We start from the raw sequence: 9,941 nt of genomic DNA on the forward strand, positions 1-9,941 counted from the left end.
ATCTAATTCTAACGAGTTGTTAGTCCTATTTCTCTTATGGTCAACACTATCACTAAATAATGAAAATTAAAAAAAAACGCTGATAATTTGGCTACAATTTTGCCGACACCATAAGCGCCATTTGTCGTATTCCGGAGTCAAAAACTTTAACATACGTTATCTAAAAAAATGTATGCTTCAGAATATTATGAAATTTGACAAAAAGAAGATTTTCGCGTGCAAAGTGTGAGAGTTTTGTATATTATTTAAAAACCACTTATGTCCGTTGCCATGGACCAAATGTACATATATGACCTAACGAATAGCTTATGCAAATATCATAAAGTGTCTCTTGATACTGGATAAGCCAATGATCGCCAATCAAATTAACGACGCTTTCGTATCACTGTATTTGTATCACACTACCTTCAGTGTGATACGAGAAATATCTCCTTGGGTAAGAAACAGGCCACAACCATAAGAGAAAGATCTTTTTATAATATAACATTAATTATCAGCGATATTTATTGCAAAAACATGTTACATCTGATTCATAATGGGGGAAAACATTATTCAAATACGTTCATACATGTAATCATTTTGTAATTATACATACCTTATTAAACTGTCTTAATTTTCATTTAAGGATCATTCATCGTATATATGGCTGTTATTTCCATAACACTTCTTTCGTGTGGATGCCTGTGTCTGGTCCTTTTTCCTTGGATACAAGTATTACGTCTGAAGAAACAAAAAAGGTATAACAGAACCATAAACATAAGTTACGTAATCGGTGTTTTGAAATAACAATGTTGAGTTAGGCTCAATAATGTGGAAATAAGAATTGTCACTTATGTTTACTGTAGTTGAAAGTAAGGTAAAATATGTTACAAGAGAATCGTAAAAATATTTGTAAATCATATCGAATTTATATTATGCTGGAGAAGAGATTATAGACAAAACCTTAAAGTTCAGGGCCTGAAAGTAGAAATACCTTTGTACGTTTTCAAAGCACGAACAAAGAAGTAACTCAGTAAGATCGTTTTTGTCTACAAAATATAGCAAATTTACAAAATTTTTAGCTCCCTATTGGAAAGTTGAATACTTCTGTTACATAAATACGGGCTGTTTTGACAATACAGTGCACATGTATCGGGTACTAGCATCAACAAGTCATGCTAAATTACCGAAGTAAAATAATTGTTCATAAAAGTAAAATAATTGTTCATAAAAGTAAAATAATTGTATAAAAGTAAAATAATTGTTCATAAAAGTAAAATAATTGTATAAAAGTAAAATAATTGTTCATAAAAGTTCATAAAAGTAAAATAATTGTTCATAAAAGTAAAATAATTGTTAATAAAAGTAAAATAATTGTTCATAAAAGTAATATATATATGTTCCGGACCATATGAGTATTTGGACCATACGCGTATGGTCATGACCATATGCGTATACTCATATGGTCCGACCGTACGCGTATGTTCGTACCATATGGGATAATACTCGTTTGTTTATCAACGGGCCGGACCATATTTGGACCATATAGGTTTTTTTCTATTAAACTACATTATGACCATCGGAATAAAATGTGTTTATTATAGTTTTGACAAGTAAGTAAAACTAACTATGTGAAACTTCTAATTTTTATTTAGCTAATCTTTTTATTATAATTTAAGAATAAAATTACCTATATGATAGCGTCTTTTTAATGAACGGTCATACCATATGAAGACTTTGGAAGTATTAAAAGTAAACTGTAACAGAGTGTTAATTACCCCGACCATACGCGTACGGTCGGACCATACGCGTATAGTCGGACCATATGAGTATATTCTTGTATGGTCATGACCATACGCGTATGGTCCAAATACTCATATAGTCCGGAACACATATATATCAATTAATTATTAAGTTACGTTGGCTTTACGTTAAATTTTCATTACCCCCTAGACACATTACTCAATTAACAAGACAATATACGATGAAATCAGGAATCTACTTTTCGCACCGGCAATAATACAGATTATTTTATATTTTTACCAACAGAAAAAAATCAAATCTTGAAACAACTGCAAACAATGGCAACTTGAATAATGAAAATATAATTTATCATGTTTACCCTGACGAAGAAGTATATATGCTGAAGCGGAATGTCCATCGCCTTACTCAAGCCGTAGACCTTCAGTTGTCAGTAAGACTGTGACATTTGATTGCAACTTAAATAATGAAAATATGATTTATCATGTTTACCCTGACGAAGAAGTATATGCTGAAGCGGAATGTCCACCGCCTTACTCAAACCGTAGACCGTCACTAGTCAGTCAGACGGTGACCATGGAAGTATTATATTGACTTATTACATTTATATACCCATGGTCAGTCTGTGACATTAGATATCTACTAGTTGGTTCATTTGCAGAAAACAAAGCACCAGACGATCTTTTTGTTCCAAACTGAAAGTGAAACGATACAAAACTACAGATGACTCTTTCGTAAATATATTTTATAAAACATATGTTAATTAATATCTTTTCAAAAAATATATTACTTTATAATTATTTGTATCATATTTTATGTCGTTGTAAGATATATGTTATTTCATTGTATACTGTCAACCGTTCATGACCTGAAACATATTTTGTAAATTTTATTTTGTTTTAATATCATGATTTGGTGCATTTGGTCTGTAAAATTGCAATTTGAAAGTATTTTGCTTTGGAGTATTGCCTTTTTTTTTTTTATTTTGCTGGGCATTATTTCCGGTATGACATTTTTTTTCTGCATTGTCGTGTATTTTAAAAACTCATTGTAATTTATTAGAATTGTGCAAATATTGCGTTTGTAGAAGGACAAGTTTAAATAAGAGCCGTTTCTGACCCCTTCCTTCCTCTCAATTCCCAAATTGGAAAGAATAAAAGGTAGGTGAAATATCAAACTTGTTATAAAAAAATATTCCTTATAACAGATGAGAACAATGCATCATTTATTTTTGAAATTTCTTTCACACTTGAAACAAGTAATCATCCCCATTTCCATTCTCAATTTTATTGACTGTCATTTTTTTATATATATTTTCGTTTTAGGAATTTAAATTTCCTATCTTCGGTATGCAAATTTTCCTTGTTTTATTTAATGAATTTTTCAAACAAGCCTTCAAAAAGGCACGCATTCTTTTGCACATACAGTAGACGGTAACATATTTCGAAATGAAAAGACGTTCCTATTCTAAGAAAAGATAAACTCAGCTAAATTAGTATTGTGGGCCCTCCATGGTTTTCAACTTTCGACTTTAAATGTTCCCCTTAAATCTTATATATATTCGAACGTCAATATTAAGTCATTTGTGGACGCAAAACGCGTCATGCGTACATACTTATAAGCTTTGCATCTATAACGAGTTTATTTTTACATAGATTAAATTTCAGTTTTAATATTTTTGTATCTTGGAAAGTTTTGGTTAACCCTAAATCTTTTTCAGACAGATAAGGGTAATACCAAGGAGAGAAAAAATTGAATATGCAAATAGAAAGGTGCATCAAATTAAATTTAAATTTGATTTATTGCAATATGTTATTTTGTGTAACAATGCAGTATATATATGCAGATGTATGCTTATTCACTGTATCAATTAAACTCATCATAGATACCAGGACTAAATTTAGTATATACGCCAGACGCGCGTTTCGTCTACAAAAGACTCATCAGTGACGCTCGAATCCAAAAAAGTTAAAAAGGCCAAAATGATTTATTAGGAAATATTGCACGACTGGTTTCATATCTGGAACAGGGTATGTTTACCCTTCCGGAGCACATGAGATCATCACTAGTGTTTTGGTTGGGTTTGTGTTGCTTAGTCTTTAGTTTTCTATGTTTTGTCTTGTGTACTTTTTTGTTTGTATTTTTTTTTTTGTATTGTAGCTGAGAAAACAACAAGCATAGTGATACATACATGAATAATTTATAATGCATGTTTTAGCATTAATTTTTGAATCTTGTGTACTATTCTTAAAACCATGGCGTTGTCAATTTGTTTCGATCTATGAGTTTGAATGTACCTCTGGCATCTTTAGCCCCCTTTTGTAATTATTGTTTTGAAAATATGGTTTGACGATTTTAATTGCCAATAAAAATTTTAAAAAAAATATGTTCGTACTGTATATCAGAACACCAATACTTTCTATTCCTCTGCTAACTATTTAAACCACTGGGTCGATGCCACTGCTGCTGGACGTTTTGTTCCAGAGAGTATCAACAACCCTGTAGTCCGCACTAAGGTGTTGACATGACTATCAATTATATGTTCACTTTTATATATTTCCTGTTTGCAAATGTATGAATTATTCGAAATACTAACGATTTTTTTTTTATCCCAGGCACAGATTACCTTGTCGTGTTTGGTACAAATGTTTGGAATTAAAATTTTGAGTCCTCAATACTCTTCAACTTTTTACTTGTTTGGCTTTGATATGACCGTCACTGGTGCATCTTATGGGGGCGAAACGAGAGTCTGTCGTATCAAATGATAAGCATTGTACCTTTGATAATTATTAACATTTCAACAGGAAAGAAATAATAATGAAGTCTATCAAAAACTTAAAAGGATGGAGAATAGATAAACAATCAGTAAAAAAAGGTTTTTCAAAGAAATTGGAAAGTGGTGACGGACTTGGAAATTGGACTGCCACTCGGGATGCGAGTATTTTGTATAAGGTGCAAGATTTAGCACTAAATTATTTAATTGTGTTTAATTTGAATAAAACGTCCACATATGCATTGTATGAAATCCTCAGATGTGGATGGGATACTTTTATAACTAGTAAAATAGAGGATCAAAGAAGCCTGTCAAGGTAGCTCACCTTGGAATATATGCATTTTCAAAAATGGATACTATTAAATATTGTAAACGAGAATAAAATTCATGACATCAATCAATCTTTTTTTTTTTTTTTTTTTTATCTTTTATTGCTGATAGTTCAGCCTGTTTAGTTTCTCTCTATTTTCTGGCTCATAACATAAAAGAGAGTGAAAAATATCCTAGTCTAATAGCAATCGTTCCTGTAAAGAGTAACGGTCTTCTAACAATATCGGCTAATCTTAACTTGTTAGTAGATCTTGTCTTGCTTACAATTTCTAGTCGAGCCTGCGACGCAAAAGCGAGACATATATATAGCAATCCTATATTCCGTCGTCGGGGTCGTCCACAAATATTGAATTTCACTCTATGGTTAAAGTGTTTTAAATTTTAATAAATTTCCTGGATGTCTACCAAACTTGGACTGAAGATTGTTTATGATGATAGCATAATAAACAGAAGTAAATTTTGTAAAAAAAAATCCTTTTTACTATTTTACTTATACATGGACTTAGTTTTTTTCTGCCAGTGAACATAACATTCACTCTGTGGTCATTTTTTTTTTAAATTTTAATAACTTTCTTAAACTACCCTGGTTTTCTACCAAGCTCGAACAGAAGCTTGTTTATGATCAAAAGATAGTATCCAGATGTAAATTTTGTAAAAGAAATCCTGTTTGTCCGTATTTTACCTATTTATGGACTTACTTTTATTTTGCCAGTTATCTAACATTACATTCACGCTATGGTTAAAGTTTTAAAAATTCAATAACTTTCCAAAACTATCTTGGATTTGTACCAAACTTGGACAGAAGCTCGTGTATTATCAAAAGCTAGTATCTACAAGGAAATTTTGTGTATCCGTATATTTCTTATAAATGGACTTAGTTTTTCTTTCAGTTAACATTATATGCAGTCTGCAGTTTAAGTTTTTACAATATTTATTAGATTCCTAAACCGTTCTGGATTTTTACCAAACTTGGACAGAAGCTTTTTACAATCAAAAGAGAGTATCTAGATGAAAATTTCCCCCCATAGACAACAGCAAAAGTAGGCGAGACACTGGGTTCCGCGGAACATTTGCGAATTTTTTTTATCATTTAAGTTACTATCTATCCATCATATTTTTTATCATATGAGGTTATTGGTAAAATCGTCATTAATGAGCAATAATAAAAACGAGAAGTCTAGGACGATTCTTGTCATATTTTCTGAATTGTAGATCTTGTCTTCATTATCAATTTTGTTTCTCCAAATTTCTTTCAATCTATTATAATTTTCAAGATAAAAACGCTAAAAATGTACAAATCGTAATCAAATGTCAATAACTCATGTAAGGAGTCAATTGACGATTTCAGCCATCAAATTTATTTGTAGAACTTGTCTTTCTGATCAATTTTGCAATTGAAAGTTTAATTCTTTTTTTTTTTTTTTTTTTTTTTTCTTTTTTTTTTTTTATAGTTTTCAAGATAATAGACACAAATGATATGGAGTACTAAAATTTTTCCTCGGAGGGCAATAACTCCGTCCAACAGTTTTGACATATACGGATTATTGGTTGAGCTCAGAACATTTCTACATCATCAGATTTCTCTTTTTTTAACGGTTTTCAGAACAAAAAACAAAACTTGCATGTTCTACTGATTTTTAGCCATGTCTTGGTTGGAAGAGACGGTCATGGGACACAGTCTTTTGACAGGATACCCCAGTGCTGATTGTGGCCAAGTTTGGTTTGATTTGGACCAGAACCCAGAAATTTCTGATAAGAAGAATTTTGTAAAAGTTAACAGACGATGACAGACGACGGACGCCAATTGATTAAAAAAGCTCAGTTGACCCTTTGTCACAGTTAATCAAAACCTGTATCTGATAGATACAGTAACTGTGGTAAATTAATAAAATTGTGAATAAAAATGGGGACTATGTCAAAGAGACAACAAACCGACCAAAGAGAAGATAACAGACGAAGAAGAGGTCATATAAACCAAACTAGAAATACATGCACACATAACAATAATTCAATATATAAATATAGTTGACCTATTGCTTATAGTTTCTTAGAAACAAACTTAACCAAGAAAACTAAACATTGACCAATAAACCATGAAAATGAAGTCAAACTGAGATGAACCATACCAGGCAGAAATATTTAGATTAGCATCCTTCTGTACAACAAATATAGTTGACCTGTTGCTTATAGTTTCAGAAAAACAGACCAAAACACACTAAAACTTAACACTGAGCAATGAACCAGTGAAAATGAGGTCAAGGTAAAAAACACAAAAACCTGAGGGACTGACATGTACCTCATAAAATATTTCCATACACCAAATATAGTTAACCTATGCATATAAATTTAAAAAAAAAAGACAAAACTCAAAAACTTTACTTTGACCTTTGAACCATGAAAAAGGGGTCAAGGTCAGATGACACCTGTCAGTTGGACATGTACACCTTACAATAATTCCATACACCAAAAATAGTAGACCTATTGCATACGGTATAAGAAAAACAGATAAAAACACATAAACTTAACACAGTACAGTATAAGAACAAGCACTCTGTAAGTATTGCATGCAATGTATAGCCCCTACTGGTTAAAAAATAATTGTATTGGAACAAGAATTCTAACTTAACTTGATCTATAACTTGTCATGTTGTAAACATTATAACAAATATCAAGTCAAATCTTCAAGCATAACGATTAAAAGTGTTGAAATCTGATTATTTAAGTAAATTTTCTAAGTCTAAGGACCATAACTCTGCACAAATCATCAGACCGGAACAAAATTTGAACTGATTTGTTACTTGTCTTGATGAAACTATAGACCCATTTTCAAATCAATATCTTCAAGCATGATAAAGTGTGATAAATGATTATGTGAGGGAATTGTCTAAGTCCAAGGACCATAACTCAACGCAAAATCATCACACAGGGAAAAAATCAAATTGAACGGTAACTTGTCATGATAAACCCTTACTCCAAATATCATATCAATATCTTCAGGCATAAAGAAAAAGTATAAAAAAAACTGATTTTCAGGACAGACACAGACAGACAGAAATTCAGACATAGACAGACAGACACACAGACAGACAGACAGAAGACAGACAGACAAACACAGACAGACAGAGACAGACAGAAACATACGAACAGAAACATACGGAAACATACATACAGACAGAGACATACAGACACACAGAGATAGACCCAGACAGACTGAGACAGACAGACACAGACAGACGGACACAGACACCGTTAGACACCAAGACACAGAAAGACAGACAGAGAAACACAGACATACAGATAGACACAGAGAGACAGAAACAGAAAGTTAGACACAGACAGACGTCACAAACCCAGACAGACACAGAGAGACAGACAAAAACAGACAAACAGAGACTTACAGACAGCGACAGACAAACACAGAGATGGACATACAGAGACAGATAAGCACAAAGAGACAGACACCGAGACAAAGAAAGAGAAAGACACAGACAGACAGACAGATACAGACATACACAGACAGACACTCAGAGACAGACAGACAGACTGATGGAGTGCAAACCAAACCTGAACAATAACCAATGAACCATGAAAATGAGGTCATGGTCAGATGATACTTGCCAATTGGACATGTACACCTTATAATACTTCCATAATGATAAACCCAATATACTACACCTATTGCTTATAGTTTTATAGATATGAACTTGACCACCAAAACTACACCTTGTTCAATGTTCCATGAAATGACGTCATGATTAAGTAAAATTGTCTGATGAGCATGAGAAACTTGCAAAGTATACACATAACAAATATAGTTATCCTATTACTCATAATAAGAGAAAAATTAACATTACAAAAAAACTTAACCTTTTTATCAAGTATTCACTGAACCATGAAAATGAGGACAAAAAATGGACATTGTGAAAGACAAAAACTTCTCAACATAAGGCATCTGTTTACAAAGTATGAAGCATCCAGGTTTTCACCCTTCTAAAATATAGATTCGCCAAAAAAAAAAAGTGGCAGCTGTCCATCATACTGTTATTGTATGAATAATCTCATTTGCATAAATAAAGAATGGACATTATAGCAATTTAAAATAAATTAGTAAATGGCAATTTAATTTAAACTTTGATTTACAAAAGAACTATATATACATGTTTATCTAAAATAAAGAAGCTCTTAATCTACGGACAAATAACATATCAAGATTGGCAGTTGTTGATTAAAATGGTGTATAAGGTTTTTGCAAGTCAAAGAATCACATTTTTATTTTCATGACCTGTATTCAAACTTAGAATCTCCAAATCTTGAGTGATCGCATAAATCCAGCTTAGATGAATAAAAAAAAAAACATTATTAATCCTGTCACATGGTCATGCTTCTTGAACTTTGTAAGTGATGTCTGTTATCAACAGGGTTCAGTGGATTTTACAGTCTTTATTCATTTCTCCAAAATTTCAAAATGACAATGAGCTAGACATATTTACTGAAAATGCAGTATTTTTATTTGTGTGAATAATTTGACTGAATGAGTATTGAAATATTAAAACATGCATTCATTTTTGTATACTTGTACATTTTTGTTTAGGGGCCAACTGAAGCACACCTCTGGGTGCAGAAGTTTCTCACTGTATTGAAGACCCATTAGTGACCTTCAGCTGTTGTCTACTCTTGGGTCGGGTTGTTGTCCCTTTGACACATTCCCCATTTCCATTCTCAATTTTATTCCAATACATGATACATATGTAGGCAGCTTTGATTTCCCTTAATCGCAATAATTAGTCTTTCATTTTGGTCCATTCCTCTAAATAGCAATGATAAATGCATGCAATAATTTCTGAATTTACAGTTATAAATACCCCTTATTTGTTATAGACCGTAAGTTGACATCTTGATGTTTTTGTTTTATTGGGTTGCTGTCTCATTGACTTATGAACAAATTATATGAATTAGAATCATATTCAAAACAGTGTGGCTGTGGCCATTGATTGACGACCTAAATTATCCCATTGACTGGGACAGATTAGGTGAACGTTTGTCTATAACGATCACTGCTCACTACTCACTTATTATAGAATTTAAACTGTGGTAAAGG

At 32.0% G+C, this 9,941-nt stretch overlaps 1 protein-coding gene across 1 annotated transcript; it reads right to left on the reverse strand.

The window, feature by feature from the left end:
* Window positions 1-7,899: 7,899 nt before the first annotated feature.
* LOC143073750 (uncharacterized) lies at window positions 7,900-8,307 on the reverse strand (the record flags this gene model as incomplete). The annotated part of the gene is made up of 2 exons (XM_076249506.1): window positions 7,900-7,968; window positions 8,242-8,307. Coding segments are annotated over 2 exons (135 nt in total), but the record flags the coding sequence as incomplete, so codon positions are not given.
* Window positions 8,308-9,941: the final 1,634 nt, after the last annotated feature.

This window comes from Mytilus galloprovincialis, chromosome 4, assembly GCF_965363235.1.
Source record: "Mytilus galloprovincialis chromosome 4, xbMytGall1.hap1.1, whole genome shotgun sequence".
NCBI classification, from domain to species: domain Eukaryota; kingdom Metazoa; phylum Mollusca; class Bivalvia; order Mytilida; family Mytilidae; genus Mytilus; species Mytilus galloprovincialis.